This window comes from Spinacia oleracea, chromosome 4 (assembly GCF_020520425.1).
Source record: "Spinacia oleracea cultivar Varoflay chromosome 4, BTI_SOV_V1, whole genome shotgun sequence".
NCBI classification, from domain to species: Eukaryota; Viridiplantae; Streptophyta; class Magnoliopsida; order Caryophyllales; family Amaranthaceae; genus Spinacia; species Spinacia oleracea.
Window position 1 is genome coordinate 11,821,916 of NC_079490.1, and position 17,227 is coordinate 11,839,142.

At 34.1% G+C, this 17,227-nt stretch overlaps 1 protein-coding gene, 1 long non-coding RNA gene and 1 pseudogene across 3 annotated transcripts; 1 reads left to right on the top strand and 2 right to left on the bottom strand.

Annotated features, from left to right (window-relative positions):
* Positions 1–409: 409 nt before the first annotated feature.
* On the bottom strand, positions 410–10,041 carry LOC110792700 (uncharacterized). 2 transcript variants are annotated; one of them, XR_008919105.1, is made up of 5 exons: positions 9,908–10,041; positions 6,580–6,837; positions 5,077–5,140; positions 2,383–2,473; positions 410–705 (listed from the first exon to the last, which is right to left on the bottom strand). XR_008919105.1 is itself a non-coding variant. In XM_056827066.1 (4 exons), exons 2-3 carry the CDS (start codon positions 6,811–6,813, stop codon positions 5,084–5,086), a joined length of 291 nt encoding a protein of 96 aa, XP_056683044.1. In that variant the 5' UTR covers positions 6,814–6,837; positions 9,908–10,041; the 3' UTR covers positions 856–2,473; positions 5,077–5,083. The 2 variants fall into 2 exon arrangements, 1 of the variants encoding a protein (XP_056683044.1); XM_056827066.1 differs by lacking the exon at positions 410–705 and having other exon boundaries at positions 856–2,473.
* A 4,236-nt stretch (positions 10,042–14,277) lies between these two features.
* LOC110776436 (eukaryotic translation initiation factor 5-like) lies at positions 14,278–15,410 on the bottom strand (annotated as a pseudogene).
* Positions 15,411–15,867: 457 nt separating this feature from the next.
* Positions 15,868–16,784, top strand: LOC110801558 (uncharacterized). Its single transcript, XR_002536971.2, has 2 exons — positions 15,868–16,184; positions 16,489–16,784. It is a non-coding gene; the product is annotated as an uncharacterized lncRNA (long non-coding RNA).
* The last annotated feature ends 443 nt before the right edge of the window (positions 16,785–17,227 follow it).

The following is a 17,227-nucleotide window of genomic DNA, read 5'->3' on the forward strand; positions in this document are numbered from 1 at the left end:
CGAATGTAATCATCTGTAATTATTACAGAGGAGATGAATTGCCATTAATTGTTATTGGGAATTTTCATATTTATCACCTTTTAAGTTTCAAGTTTTTGTATTTACCACCTTATAAACAGTGATTTCATATTTACCACCTTAAGTTTATAAAAAGTTTCGTATTCACCACTTTTTAACGAATTTCATCTGATTTTTCATTAATGTGAGCTCCACTTAACCAACTTTTTACAAACATCTACATGCCATGTTGTGATCTCCCTCAATCCAAACTATCAATCAACTTTAATTTAAAAAGGTGAGAAACATAGTTTGCATTCGAACATGTGATCTCATGTTTCAACACTAAAACATTATCCAATTGAGTTATGACCTTTTACATATAGTCTTTGCAAAATTAATATTAATATAATGCAGTGAAAATATTAAAACATGATTATATTAAAGCATATAATAATTAATTGCTATTTACATAATAATCTGGGCATCGTCCGAATTCAAATAGTAGTTACATTTATAAGGTGTTAAATACAAAAACAATGAAATTTAAAAAGCAAAAAATATCAATCCTTGTTATTGTTACTACTTACAAATGATCAAAACCACTTCGTCCTCACAATGTTAACAATAACTTAACCTTCACCGAAAGTATTTACCGACGTACTTTCTCTCCTATTTGGTGAATCTGATTCCATCAATATTATTTCTCTAAAAATTGACAAAGTAATAGTGTGATTAGTGTAAAGAAAACAAATGATGCGATATTTCCGAAACGGAAGAAGTAGATATATTTCTAAAACTCTATAATAAGGAGAATTGAGAATGTGGATAAATTTAGGTTTTATAAAAAAAAATAGCAAAATGGATTCCTGACGCCGCAGGACCTGCCAGGGGTGTAAGATTCATTCAAATTAAGAACCCACCAAACCAAGGCAGCCCACTTTCAGAAATCCAAGTACCCCGCTAGGCATGGACCCACCATTCAGTATGGTGCCGCTAAATCGCCAATGATCCAAGGAGCTTACACGACCAAGCTCGGTGTCACATCTACTTAACACAATTATTAATATACTAACCAACTTTCTGTTTAATTACCAATATGGGAGGGACCAAACTAACAATATTAATATACTAAGCAACTTCTATATATTTACTTACCGATATGGGACGACCAAATTAACAATTATTAATATACTAAACAACTTTCTATTTACTTACCAATATGGGAGGGACCCTATTAACAATGATGAATAATTAAAATAAACTAACAATTCTCTCACCCTTTCATCATAAACATTGTTCATAGTATGGCAACTCAAACATTAAGCCTCCCCTCCGTTTTATTAACTAGGACGAAATCAACTTTCAACTTAACTTCCGATGTGGGACGCACTTTTCACTCCCCGTATTATTTATGTTTTAATCATCTACTTTCAACTTAATTTTCTTTAATTAATTGGCGATGTGGTCCAACTTGTCACACCCCAAATTAATTACGTTTCCTACTATTTCAATCACCACACTCAAACATTCTACTACTTCAAAACCAAACCAAAGTTTTTCACATTGTATTTATCTTCCCAATAGTGTCATAACTCATAACAATATTATGAAAAAAGATTAAAACTCTAAAGTACAAATAATACTCCACTAGGTTGTAAGTTCATGCGATGCATAAGTTCTAATATTGTGTAATAATCAATACTATAAAATTGATCTACGGAGTAATAGATATTTTCCTTATGCGACGAACTTTATATTGTTGAAAGGTTCATTTGAAACAAAATTAATCTAAAATCAATCATTTTCCACAACATGCAATTAATCGCAAGATAGTCAAATATTCATTGGGCTAAAAAAGTACGGAGTATAAGTTAATGAATGCTAAACAATTAGTACTCTTAATCTGTATAACCAAAACACAACTTACATTCAATTTCAATTGCACGAGTAGCCAAATAATGCAAGAACCACCTTGTTCTAGCCAATTTCACACACAATATTTTCACATTATAATCCCACCTTTTTCTTTTTTACTTACTGCACTCAAGTTCAGCCATCTCAATTCTCAAATACTCCATAACAATCACCCCTTTGTAATATTTACTATGTGATTCTGGGTGAATACGTATGTACTCTGTAAGGTAGGTTACCTTATTGCTAACACTTGACATTTTATTACAACATAAAACCCCGAGATTCTAACAACGCATAGACAAAATCCATTCCAATGAAGAACATTGAGCATCATCGATCCAACAACAAATGTGCGTATCAGAGCATGAAACATCACAATTTTTTTATATACATTTAACCATTGTCACTTGTCAGTGATATTTGCACTTGTGGACATGAAATCAGAATAGTGTGTTAGAACTCCCTTACTTTATATCATAAACAGATGCAGCTTCCAAAGGACAGTGTTAAGCGATTCATATCCGCAGGCAGGATGTGACAGTACAATTTCAGATACATCCTGTAGTGGGGCAAAACAGACAAATTAAGGAAGAATATTAGAGTACGATCGAATCAAACAGGAGAGAAAACTCATGGCTGTGGCTTTTGTCTATGTAAACTGAAATATAATCAAGATGAAAAGTAGCAACAGAAACATGAACTTCCATGTCCAATATAATCAAGATGAAAACCCCCGGCCCTTCTCCCTCTCCCCATCAGGGAAGAGGTAGATAGATGATGCTGAATCAATATTCAATGATAACAAATTGGGATCTAGATTGGGGAAATCTTATGAACAAATTATAAATAAAACAGCAGAAAGATCATATTTGCCACTCATTATAGTTACTTCAAAAACACTATGAGTTCACAAAGCGATGCTCAAGAAGACCATCTGCATCACAAACTAAAAGCTCCGATAATTATTTGTTCTTCCCGGCATTCTGTTAAGAACTATAATAACCGGAGTATATTCAGTGGAAGAATTAAATAAAAAAAAAGATGATAATTATGATTAATATTCTGAAATCAGAACAATCGATTGATAGATACAAGCTTTCGAGTGGCTTGTATCACTCCCAAATGCTAAACAAAACTAAGATAACAAGTCAATATTCTGGATGCCGTTCTCTTTTCCTACTCTCCCTTATCTATTGCACTTTCTGATTCTTCCCCTCTACTAACCGACTATGATATTCCTCAAGCTACCCTTAACAGACTAATTATGCAATACCTACACTACCCCTTCCTAATTTCTACTAGGCTAGTTCATTACACATTCAAAGGAAAGTAATACTCTGATATACTTGAAAATACTTGAAAGTATCTAATGCTAAATATAATTACCAATGAACTGTAATGCAATAATTCCATGTCATTTTTGCAAACTTAACAGCTAGGTGTACCAGCCACTTGTTATTTGAAACCCTTCATTAACCACTGACAGCCAACAACATTAGCTAACAGCTAGTTGAACACAGCAACTAGTTCTTTCGATCAGGCTTAAACGTGGACAATGTGGCAACTTCCCATCAAGTAATAAGTGGTTGCTAAATCACGCTGCAATGCTGTTATGGGGCGCTACATAACTGCATTCATTAGTCACTAAGTCCACTACACCTCCCAAAGTTATTGAATCTCACTTGTAGGAAGATCATTGACTTGTATATTAGCTTTCTGAATTTTTAATTACACTAAAATTAAGTCACATGGAGGAACTTACTAGTACTGATATTGAAATTTCCAAATATGATACCCAACTCCGACTTATTGTTTTAGCGCCCATGAGAAGAATCCTCAAATCAAACCCTACCATAAACACAAAATTCAACTGCAATGTTGTTTTATGACTTAAAGAGGAAGGATGACAAAGCACAAGAATAAATATGAATAATGTCATCACATAAGATAAAAAAAAAAATTACAAAAATAGAAGAAAGAAGAGCAGCAGGCAACTTTCCATGAAATTCCATATGGAAAATGGCAATCTATGGAGCAGCTAGCAAAAGGAAGGTAAAGCAAGAAAAATATTAGTGACTATGAGGATATTTAAGAGAGTTTAGACAAAGGAACCAGGATATATAAAAATGATTGTCGTACAGAAGAGGATTTGGGGAGGAGAGGGATACGGTAAGAACTAGGACAAATAATACTATATACTGTCGGCCCCAAATGTTGCCTCATTCATATACAGCGCACTTTAAGAAAAAATACAGAAAAATTAAATGAATTATTTTACAAGATAATTATTGCTAACATCTCGTAAAAGTGAATACAGATTCATTTTCAAACATAGAATAGTAAAAGAGGATTTCTTTAGTTGATCAAGTAATGTAATTAACTGATTGTATATTACATTCACATAACAATCAAACGAACAGCAAAGAAAATATGCACGGTTTCTGGTACTCTCATAAGGGATGTCATCAGTCAAGAATGACCAACCTATTATTCTAAACTGTACAGATAATAAAATCTGCTTCGCACTGGAAAAAAAAAAAAGACAGTGCCTAAGAAGAAAAAACAACCAAGTGGCCAGCATCGTGGTTGGATCACTCGACTCCGTCAAACAGTAGCACGATGAGCCCACCCACAAAAACCATAAAAAATGAGCCCTTGTCACCAGTGGAAAGTCGCATCACTAACATGACTTGCCTTCTTTTTAGTGACCACATGTGGACAAAACACTTATAGTCCTATACAAATTTAACTTCGGGATGTTCATAAGACCTCATTAACACAGAGAACCAAAAATCAACAAGACTTATTATATTTCTGTCATATAGCGCAATAGTATCAGTCCCATCATCATGATTATGAATTTAAATTATGCAAGATGACTGCAATGATCAACAAAGAACATTTGAAATGGTTCCGTAGTATGCGTAGCCCATTCGTCATGGAAAGAAGCTCAAAAATTCAAGCAAGAAGCCAATTAATTAATGATAAATCGATAGCATTAGCATGCGTGTTAATATGCAAGGTGTAACTTGGCTTAGGAAGCAACTACAGTCGACATCTAGAAGAACCACTCTACCCCGATGACATTTTTTACTTCAGAACCAGTATCGAAAAGTAGCATTCATATTTGTACCAGTAAAAAGAACATCACACGGCCATTACCTTTTGCTTAAATGGCCAGCCCAGAAAAAAGCAGCTCAAGCTCCTCATCCTCAGATACAGATCTCTGAAAGAAACCAATCAGCAATTAATTAATTAAATTAATTAGGCATCAGGATCTTTCATGTCTCTAACGAGCCTATGCCACTAAATAAAAGATAAGGGTTTAAAGCAATGTAAATATGCAACCAAGAATTACGCTAAGTTATGAACACTTAATAGTTCATAAATCTAAGCATCTCAGAGAATCACACTAAGTTATGAACACTTCATAGTTTGACTGAAGAGGATGACCAAGTGAAGAAATATGCACATTAACAGCGGCAGCTAAGTCTAGAATGACACTAGTCCTTATAGTTTAGCTTAGCACATTGGTTTTTTATTCTTTTTTCTTTGTCTGTTTGTGCTTGTTGTATTTCACAGCTGTAGCACGAGATGTGCTCACATTATGGCCAAATTTGCATATAAATATGTGCATCCGTACATGTACTAGGTTATAATCCCTAGAGATTTGAAGCACCCCATAGAGCTGAAATCAACACAAAAGAAAACCAAAAGGAGCAAATTTCTTCCTTGAACAAAACTGTTATTTACAGAAATTTTGAAACTTCACAAATTTCTTGTTAAATTCTTTCACCAAGCCTACCCTAAAACTAATTGAGAGATAGGGAGTGCAAGGGTCAAATGCCATCATTGTTCCTCAAAAATAAAGGTGGGGCGTGGGTTACATAAAAATCAAACCTATGAACTCATCGGTTGCAGTGGGGAGTTCCAACAAACAAAGCTCCCCCAACATCTTGCATGAATAAACCTCAGAGCCTAAATCTAGTTTTCCAAGTATAGTGTCAGACCTTATACCACTAATCTCCATAAAATAACACTTCAGCCATTCTTTTATAGGAATTTTTCTAGTTTAAGCTCTGTAAACGATATTGCTTTCGGAGTTTATGCAAAACTAAAGAGGATGATGTTTTGCACACTGAATCATGTCAAAGGCTCAACACAAAGAATAAAAATAGAAGTTATGTCCAGTACCAAAAGTATCAAGAGAAGAAGATATAAATATTTGTCAATGAACATTGATCTAGTTCAAAAGATGAGCGAGCAAAAGCCAAATGAAACATGATAAGTACAATAATACAAATTCAACAAAGTTATTAGAAAAGACGTTATCAGGAAAGACGAAGTTAATGTCATTGTAGAACGAAACTATATGAATCAGGTACATGACTGTTTCACTTTCTTGATAATGTGCGTGTATCAAATCGACTGAACTCTAAAACTTTACAGCATATCAACATTTCAAAAGTGAGCTAGCTGTTGTCAAAAATATCTTAACATTAAAGGCATACACAAAACGTAAATTAACATGTAATTCTGGGAACAATAGGAGAAAACTACTATAAGCAAATGAATCAAAATCTTCTGGCGTAAGATACTCTACAATATGTCATTAAAGTAAACATCAATGTCAAACAAATGAGAAGCTTATAAAACTATACTTACCTGAATAGTCATGAGCTGAAATATTTTATTAAGAACACGGCGACGATGAATAGCATAGCTACTATTGGCAGGCAATTGATGCATCCTGTGCATCTCTTCTTGAACTGCAATCTTTCTCTTGTCTTCCCCCATTTGCTTCCACTGGTTTCTGGAATCAGCAGTAGCTCCTCCACTCTCGAGCATAGCGGGGGACTTTTGATCTTTAAAGTCAGTTTGGTGATCTAGTTCCATCATTTAATGATGACAGAAACTAGTTGACTACAAAAATCACATATAAAATAGAATGAACAAATGGTAGCTTGATGAAACAATATAATGCTGCTAACTGCTGAGCACCAACAAAAGGGAGGGGCCTTTAGGTAGTAGCATCACAAGTTAGTTATTAGTAGCTTAAAGAAGAAGAAGATAGCTATCTATAGGAGAAGCTCGATAAATAGAGGAGATAGGGATGGAGGACGAAGTTAAATATTGATGAGAGTTTTTCTTAGCTGTTACGTAGTAGATTGTTAATTGAGAGAAAATAAAGCCTCTCAAAAGCATGAATATTCTTTCTATTCTGTAATTCTAGTTGTAATCTCAATCACCTTCTTCTTCCCTTATATTCTGCCAGTAATGGTGTCTAAGCAATGCCACCACTAAAATTTACTCCCCCTGTTCCATAGAATAGAGTCAATAACATATTTTTTTCCCAATGTCTATTGCGACTGGCGTCACTGGACAAAAACATTTTTTTCCATAACGGAAGCCATTTTAGAAAAGCAATGCAGTACCTTCCTCTTTCAAACTATCAGCTCCATTATCACCACATAATCCTATGTTTAAGAAGGGTCTTTCGGCCAATTTACATTTCTTTTTTAATATTCCGGTGTTTTTTAATCTGTGCTGAACAACATTATACGAAGTATGATTTATGAAACAAATAGCTCATTCAATCACAGAACTTTAGTTTCCCCAACCCCCTAGTTAATGTCTTGACTTTTATTCGGATAATTATAATAGGCTTAATGCCATGACATGAGTTAAATTAATGCAGTTAGCCGTTTTGACCAAAAAAAGAAAAATAAATAAATAAATCACAGAACTTTAATATTAAAGTATTTAAGTTTCCCAATCATCTATTCACACCCTTATTCAATCAACAATGGGTTGGGCTAGAGTGATCAATGAAAACATAATACTGCATAATACAGATGAAGATACATATACATGGCCAAAGCACGTCATTGCAATAGGCTACATTTCTTAGACTTGGCAAATCGTGATTGCAGGTCATACATGGAAATATGGAATACCTGTTTATCCTTGTAATTTTTTTTTTATGGTTTTGGTCCAACTATGAAGTACCAAGTGGAGTGCAGGATTAATTTAAAACGAGTATTTCTTTTATTTCTCATAGAGTAAGGCCCTGTCCAGCACTAGCTTTTTATGTTGCGGTTAGAGTTTTGACCAAATAAAAACCCTAGTAGGAACAAAAGAAAAAGTGATTGGCAAACTAGTGGTATAAATAGTTGAAACTTCTAACGTTTTAGAAATTGAAGTAACGGTAAAGGAAATAAAAAGAACTTTCATAGAACTAAAATTGAATTTGAAAAATAAATTCTTTAGAAACTTTTATCTTGCTCCTTATCCAAAAGCTCCCTCCCTCTTCATCGGAGTTTCTTGTCATAACTCAGATGTAATGAGAACCTTTCTGTTGTAGGTTGGTGGTGTAAGCTCACTTGTGCGCATGAAGAGTTTGATCTTTCAATCCTTCCTAGAAGGTGGGAAAGATTGATCATTGATGCAATACTGGTTTGCTATTTGTTTTGGCTTGTTGCCTTGTAGCTTTGTCACACCTTTTTTTGGTAATTAATAAATTCCTTTATTTGCCAAAAAAAATTAAAAAAAAAAAACTCAAGGTACAAAGTTGAAAAGGCAAGGTATGGATAGAAGAAAGGAACTGCGGAAGTTTTGTGTCCGGATGAAATTGCTGACTCGGGGAAAAAGGAAACACGTGGCATGTAAGAGATAATGGCCAAATTCCCATAATTGGTTTAACAATCGATTGAAATTTTTTGCGTCACGGAAATAATATCATTTGTTAAACAAATATAAACTCTCATATTTTGAATCGTTACTTTGATAGCTAATTGTTACCAGCTAGCATCATACAGCTATTCAGCTCTAGTACACAGCGTATCCTGCAGGCTGCAGCTAACAGCTACCGCAACCGCTAGTTTGCGAAACAGGCCTATATTTCTAACTTACTGTTTCCGATGGCACAAAAAAATCATACTCCGTATGAGTAGTTTACATCCAAACACCATCAACGGTCAACACGCTTAGAGATTACATTCTGGGAATTAGGATACACAATAGAAACTTCCACCTAGTAAGCAACAGAACCCACAAGTATCCATTTCTTGCTCACTCTCCTTCACTCATAGGTTTAGCAGAGATTGTTCATAAAGCACAAACCTTCAGACACCAAACGTCGAAAAAACTTCAACCGACAACCAGTAGCTAAGTCCCCGTTCGGTATTTTTTTCCCAATAATATGTATTTTTATAAAACTAAAAAAAGAAATATTCACAAAAATTAATTTCCGGATTTTTGTTGTCAGTTTTCAAAATTAGCACGATTATTATAGGTCTGATTGGTTTTTAGTTCATATCTAAATCATATTACTCTCAAAATCATAAAATCAAATACCGAAAATTGACAGCGATACCGAACGGGCTCTAAGTCTCATAGTTTAAACTAAAAATTCATGCTAGATAACCTCCACTTTCATGTACAGACCTGAATCCAGAGTTTTAGACTCTCCAAAAAACTTTTACAGCATACTTTCATGTACAGACCTGAATTCAGACGAAACTTTTACTCCATAACAGAATTCGCAAAATCCAGCATACTTTATCATAATCGAGCTCTTTTATACACAGCCCAACCCATATACATGTATCCCAACCCCGCAACTCAACTTTAGAAGTCTCTCAAGTCTCGATTGCACTGCATATAACTCCTCAGAAACTTCACGATTGCATAAACAGCCAAAAGTGAATTAACAAACTCTAATTTGATCATTAAAGACACTCCCAAAAAATCAAATCATTCCTAAAATTCAAACCATTTATAACTGCAAATAACAAAATTTATTCTATTTTTCACATTATAATCGAACTAGGTTAATGAAATTGAGTTTCAATTAGCACTTAATCACTAGATTAACATCCAATTAAACCACCAACAACAAAAATAACAAAAAAAAAAGTCAGAAGACCGCATGGTTGAATGAAATTGAGAATGTGAATAAGATGTAAACGAGAGAGAGAGAGAGAGATCGCACCAGTTGATGAAGAACTGAGGGAGAATAACAACGGCAAAATGTAGAAGCTTAATTTTATTCGAAATCGCCACCTTCGAATGATACTAGACCTGTTTGTTTGCAAGGGAATAGGATATTACTTCCTCCGTTCTTTTTTGTTTTTTAAATGACACAATTATTACACGATTTCAAACATTAATATATCTAATTATGGATCGAAAAAAATTATATAAAGTTGACATTTAAATAATATTTACTGATACGACTCCACACGACTATGTTTTTTCTTATGTATAAACCACAAAAGAAAGTCAAAGGTGTTTGTGTAAATAGTATCTAAAACCCCATTGTGTCATATAAATAAGAACAGAGGAAGTATTTTCCAACAAATTTCATTCCCTGGGAGTGGGTCAGCAAAATGTGGCTTATGCACATAGGTGAATAATGCTCACTGTTTTTAAATACACAAATTCTTATTTACAATGTGTGTACAATAAATATTATATACCGGAGTAAAAGTTAACTCAAACTACTTAAAATTTAAGCTTATATATGTAAAAGTTATATACTTTTAGTGATAAAAATTTTTCATTTTAATAAAACTTATTTCTTCAAATCACTAATAATGTACGTAGTATAAAATTAATCATTTAACCCTTTAAAATGTTTATCTATCAACTTTTTTTTTTACTAATATAAAAGTTAATCAAAAGTAGGTTAAAGTTACAAAAAAATGAATAAAAGTTATCTTGGTGTACAATAAATTTATTGTACACCTTGTGCGCAAAAGACCTTTTGTTTTAAATAAACATATCTATTACTCTTGCATTTCTAAATTATCTTCCTATTTGAAAATTAGGGTGGAAAGTAAGACAAATGGAATTTTGTAATGAATTGGTGTAAAATAAAATAATAAAGAAATGAAGGGAATAGATGATATTTTTATTAAAATAATAAAAAATCATAAAAGTGGGGTTGGGTGGTTGAGTGGGGAAAAGTGAATCTATCTATCTATTACTATATACTAAAAGAGACACCAGGAATGACACGTGTCACTTCCTGGTGAAAAATTTTCCCGCCAAAAACTCTTTCCTAAAATGACATATTTATTTTATTCTTTTTTTATTTTCTTTCCTTTTGTATACATGTTTATATATGGAAAAAAAATATAGGATTATGGAATATGCAATTATTAAAATTTTGGTAAAATTTTAGTCAAACTGTCATATATATCAATAATAGAAAATATTCTTACTCGATATTTTGGTCAAATTAGCATATTAAATATATCAAATATTTTAGTCAGATCATCATATTAAACATATAAAATATATAATACGTAGTAAGTTAAAATATGATAAAATGAGTACATTCGAGATTATTAATTACGCAATAGATTTAAGGGATAAATAATTCAATTGAATTTTTTATTAAAAATATGGTCAAATAATAATTTTTGAATATCCGTGCGGGCACGGGACCTAATCTAGTTAATTAAATAAGGGATGGTGGGTAAATTTATGATAGAATATGTAGAGATTCTTATGTATTTTTGGTAATCACTCTTTCTGTTATTTAAAAGAGACACCAGGAATGACACGTGTCACTTCCTGGTGAAAAATTTTCCCGCCAAAAACTCTTTCCTAAAATGACATATTTATTTTATTCTTTTTTTATTTTCTTTCCTTTTGTATACATGTTTATATATGGAAAAAAATATAGGATTGTGGAATATGCAATTATTAAAATTTTGGTAAAATTTTAGTCAAACTGTCATATATATAAATAATAGAAAATATTCTTACTCTATATTTTGGTCAAATTAGCATATTAAATATATCAAATATTTTAGTCAAATCATCATATTAAACATATAAAATATATAATACGTAGTAAGTTAAAATATGATAAAATGAGTACATTCGAGATTATTAATTACGCAATAGATTTAAGGGATAAATAATTCAATTAAATTTTTTATTAAAAAGATGGTCAAATAATAATTTTTGAATATCCGTGCGGGCACGGGACCTAATCTAGTTAATTAAATAAGGGATGGTGGGTAAATTTATGATAGAATATGTAGAGATTCTTATGTATTTTTGGTAATTACTCTTTCTGTTATTTACGTTTGACCTTTACGCGTTTATTAACCACTAATTAACGTGCATTGAGATTCATCTATTTTTTTATTTAAACAAGGAAAATTACATTTATTTATAATTTTTTCACTCTTAACAAAAATCTGATATTGGGAAAATGAGAAAAATCTGATGTCCCAATAGAAAAGTTTGAGAGATTAAATGACCCAATAAATTTAATTGGTTAAAATAATTATTCGACACAAATTTTGATAGAATATTAAAACATTTATGTGATAATATAAAAGGAAATGTAAATAACATTTTAAAACACCCAAAAAGGAAAACGTAAAGAACAAAAAGAAATGGAGGAAGTAGAAGATAAAGAAAAGGTATTTGGGTAAAAAAAATCATGTCTAAAATTATAAACATGAAGAACAAATAGGAACGCTATTTAATTATGTAAACATGAAGATAAAAAAGGAACGGAAGGATTACTTTATTCAGCTAGAGATGACTTCGAGGCGGGGCAGATGCGGAGGATTGGTCCCTCATAACCGTACATGTCTATCTTGTCCTCATCCCGCCACCCACGATAGGTACGGTACGCATCCTCATCTCAAACTCAATCTAAATCCTATCCTCGTAGGTTACCAAAAAAAAAAACTCTTCCCTTCTCCATCTCTCACATCCACACTCCCTTAAGCTCAACCCTAGGTCCCACAATTTTATTTTATTTTATTTTTGGTATGAGAGTTTTGAATTCTAAAACAACATTATTCTAGAGTGTTTGTAAACTCATTTGTCTGATTAGGGTGATTGAGTAAATAATAAAGCTATAATATGTGGGTCAATATTAAAAAAATATTGATATACTCATAATCAATTAGATAAAGAATAAGCGAGGCGGTCATGTCCAATCTAAAATTCATCATGCCACATTACCCACATTGGATAACCCGTCACCCGCGTCAAATACATTTATGTATCCCCATAACACACAAAAATCATCTCCATCCCCGCTCACGTGGGGCCAACGATAGGGGTCAACCATGTTGGAGCCGATGTAGGGGTTTAAAATTTTTCTCCATTACCGCATCATATAACTATGTTACATATGTCAAATAGTTCATTATTGCGAGGATAGTATAACACTTGTGCGATTCACGATTTATAAAATTTAATATCAATTTATGCACTAATTTAAAATAAATCTACTTACTGAATAATAGTGAAAATGTCTACATTAATAGATTAATAAGCTACAAGTATGAAAATGGACTCTGAAATTTTATTTAGCATTCCTATTTTTTTCTTTTCTAAATTTCCAACAACAAAGCAATACAATTAGAGAGTGTCACTTGTTAGCTCCACATTGATGTTGTAGTGGTTTACAGTTAAATACATAACATGATAGCGGAATAACCCCAAAGCCAAGAAGCACGTATAAAGTACAGATCAAGCATTACTTACGTTTGTAGCGTGTTTTCCCTTAGTCAACGAACCACGAACACGAACAAGAACTCCAAATGTCGTTCCTCTACTTGGTTCACCGACACGTTCAGATCCGTCTTGAGATTGATGGCTTAGACGTCATTCAAGATATTTTTGCCTTTAGGGAAGAACACACTCATGGAGGCAAAGAGAGAATTAGGGTTTCTCTTTTCTCCTAGGGTTGTGTGTACAATCTGGATTGTATGTTGGAAAAACATGTACTTAGGTTATTTTAATAACCTAGACATTAAGCAAGCCAACCGACCAAGGCCTAAGGCCATAGGCCGTCCAACAAGCCCACGAAGGGCATTAGACGCGCACACAGCTAGCTGGGCCGCTAGCTGTTGTTGCTTTCCTTGTGCTTTGTCCACGCGCGCCACACAGCAGCGAGCCCTATGGGCCAGTGCTGCATTGTCATGCGCGATGCGCCTATGGGCCTTGCGCTTGTGCGCTCCTGCTCGTGGGTTGTTTTCGTGTTGCGATTAAATTATCATTCGACAATTTATTTATTGTTTCGTACTTAACGATCCAATGCCGTACTATACGAATATTCGTTTTGCCTATCTTACGAATATACGCAATACGATATACGATTTCACGATCCAATGTTAAATCGTATAATTATGTTTTTCGAAATGATTTCCCGAAAAGCTATTAAATGAATTTCCTATTCATTTAATCCGATGATCTGTTACATGCCAATGGTGTGACCTTATAGGTTCAGTCAAGAGTAAGTTGTGAGCCTAATTAGGATTAGTACTCACTGATCGGAATCATTGCTCCAGACAGCTGTTCCTATCACTTGATCTCATTGAATTAATTGTTCATAATTAATCCCTTCTCGTACCATTCAGCAATAGCTTCTTCCTCCAACAAGTCAGAATCATACAGAAACTTCAGAACAACTACTACCTCCTTGACAACATTAGGACTTGCTTTCTTACATAAACACTCAATGGCATGCAACAAGACAGCCTGTGAACCTTCAGCATAAGCTAGCGCAGCAACAATATAATTCTTCTTCTTGTTAACCTCCTTTGCAAATCCCTTCTGTATACCATCAAATATAGCCTCAAATACAACATCAACTACCTCTTGGGGTGTTCCTGAGTATGATGATAACTGGGTTTTCAACTGGTTTGCAGTTGGAGTCTTTTTCAAGTATTTCTCAACTCCTTGACAAGAGACTCTGATTTACGAGGTGAGGATTTCTTCTTAGTAGGCTTCTCTTCAGTAGTGAGGACTACCAAACCAGCTGCCACATCACTAAGTTGCTCTTTCATCCTCATCTTAGCCGCCTCCATTGACGTGTCAGTTACCCATTGGACATCATCCTCATCATCATCTGAATGGCTCTCAGTAATCGAACGGTCCTCATCAGACGACCTATGAGTGTTCTTCTTGGTTAACTTCTTCTGCTTAGTTGTTGCTACCTTATCGGTACCATCCCTGAGACGTTCCTTCTCAGCCCTTCTCAAAGACTTCTTATCCTTAAATTTCTTAACTTCAGGTGGGTTCTTAATAATGAAGGCAGAAAGCTTATCCCTCATATCAACATCAGAAACAAACCCACAAGCAGCACATTTAAGTTGTAACATTTGAGTTTTAGTTATCAGGATTTTAGTTTCAGGGTTGCCACACCTGTAACACTGAACATATTTCTTGATAAAAGTCTCCAGAAAAGCAGCAAGTTGTGTTGTTTCATGAGCACCATTAACAACTGCAACCCCTGTCTTTTCGTCGAATTTAGATTGAGCTCCAAGTTGACAACCAAAGTACTTTGTGGTGTAGGAAGCAGGACGAGCTAAGGCTTTTGCTATATCAACCATGTTTACAATGTTGGTTTTGATTCAATTTCCTCTACCTTCAATTTTTGTTACCATCTTAGGCATTATATACCTGTAGAAGGCATCATCTCGGTTTTTATCACCAATGTTCTGCAGCGCCATTTAGACAAGTTAATTTTTCTGAGGTTTATATATTATTCTTTTTTGTGGGAGGTTGACAATATTCTTCAAGTAATTAAGTAGATTGTTGGTAAAAGGAGAAGAAATTGTTCAGACATAAAAAAAGATTCGAACTCCACTCTTCAGAGATTGCTGCTACAACGCTGCTAATCCCAGTCCTACAACAGGAAAACTAAGAGAATTAAGTCACAAAGACAATGGAAATCAATTGTTATCATCCACTAGAGCTGGCAAAAGCTTACCCAACCCACTAACCCGACCCGAACCCAACCCGTTATTAAAGGGTTGGGTCAAGATTTTTCAACCCGTTTAGTTAAATAGGTCGACCCAACCCAACCCGTTTATTAAATGGGTTGGGTCAGGTTGAAAATTTCAACCCGAAGACAACCCGCCTAACCCGTTTAATTATTGGGTCATAGGTTAACCCGCCAACCCGGCCAATCCGCCAACCCGTTTAAAATTTTAAAGAAAAATTACTGGATATCCTAAATCATTTTGGGCTTTATGGTTTGGGCTTCTCTTCTTCTCTACTCATATATAAAGAAAAACCCTAAAAATCTCTCACAAATTCACTCTCACGGTCTCCCCTCTCTCAGTCTCTCCTCTCTAACTCTCGCACTCACTCATTCTCTCACTATGACTTAAACCCACCGCGCCGCCGCTTGTTGGTTTCCACTCACCCACCACGCCCCTCGTCGGTCTCCGGCTCTCCGCTCACCGCGCCGCTCTCTCACTCACTCAGTCACTCTAATTCAAGTGAGTAATTTTCGTAATTTTTTGTATGTTGAACCATTCGTAATTTTGAGTAATAAGCATGGGTCTTGCTGTTTTCTTGTAAAATGTAGGATTACCATGCTAAATATCAAATATGGCTTTGTTTTAGTAACATTAAGAAGTTTGTGCTTTTTGTAAGTTGGATTTGTACTAGATTTGGTCTTTGTAGGAAACTTCAATATGAAATTAGTAGTTCATGGTAGTTTACCGGTTAATTTTTATATATGTGAGCTAGTGGAATGTTGATTTTATTATGTTACTGATTTATTGCCAATTTAAATTGAAGTGCAGTACATTGTTGAAGGTGGAAGATCAAGTTGATGTGCTTTGTGACTGTGGATACTCAACCCTCACCCTGCTTCACCAGGAACTCCAACAAGTTTGATGCTTAGATAGGGCTAGCGTATTATAAACTAGCATTGAACAATTACATATATGAGTTTGTATTTGAATTTTAGTTTTATGTCAAGAATTTCGGATTTGGTAATGTAGTAAGCCTTAATTTCGGATTTGGTGACTTATTAAGACTTAATGACTTGTAACAATGCATTCATTAATTGCAAATATTGCCAATTCGATTCACATTTTTTATTTAACAGATTACAGTGCATGTTGTTTACAAAGAAAAATAAATAAATGGGTCAGCGGGTTGAAATCAGGTTGACCCGTTTAATTTCAGGTTGGGTTGGGTTGAAATTTTCAACCCGTTTAACTAAACAGGTTGGGTTCAGGTCGGGGAATTTTCAACCCGTTTATAAATAGGTCGACCTGATTTCGACCCAACCCGACCCATTGCCAGCTCTATCATCCACCATTACAAATTTACAATCAATCAATCACTAAGGCTCTGTTTGGTATGGTGTAAAACGTTTTCATGCAAAATGATTTTCCCCTTTTCAATCATTTTATGTTGTTTGGTTTTGCAATGGATGGAAAACAAATTTCCATAACTCCCTCAAAGATCAAAAACTATTTCCGTTTGAAAGGGAGGGAAACCAATTTTTCAACTTTCCTCTTTTCCTCCT

What these genes read in the sequence shown, in the direction of transcription:
- LOC110792700 (XM_056827066.1), bottom strand. Translation starts at nt 6,813, where the DNA reads ATGATGGAACTAGATCACCAAACTGACTTTAAAGATCAAAAGTCCCCC. An exon ending in TTCAGCTCATGACTATTCAG is followed by an intron (nt 5,141 to 6,579) that starts GTAAGTATAGTT and finishes GGTTTCTTTCAG; the next exon opens with AGATCTGTATCTGAGGATGA.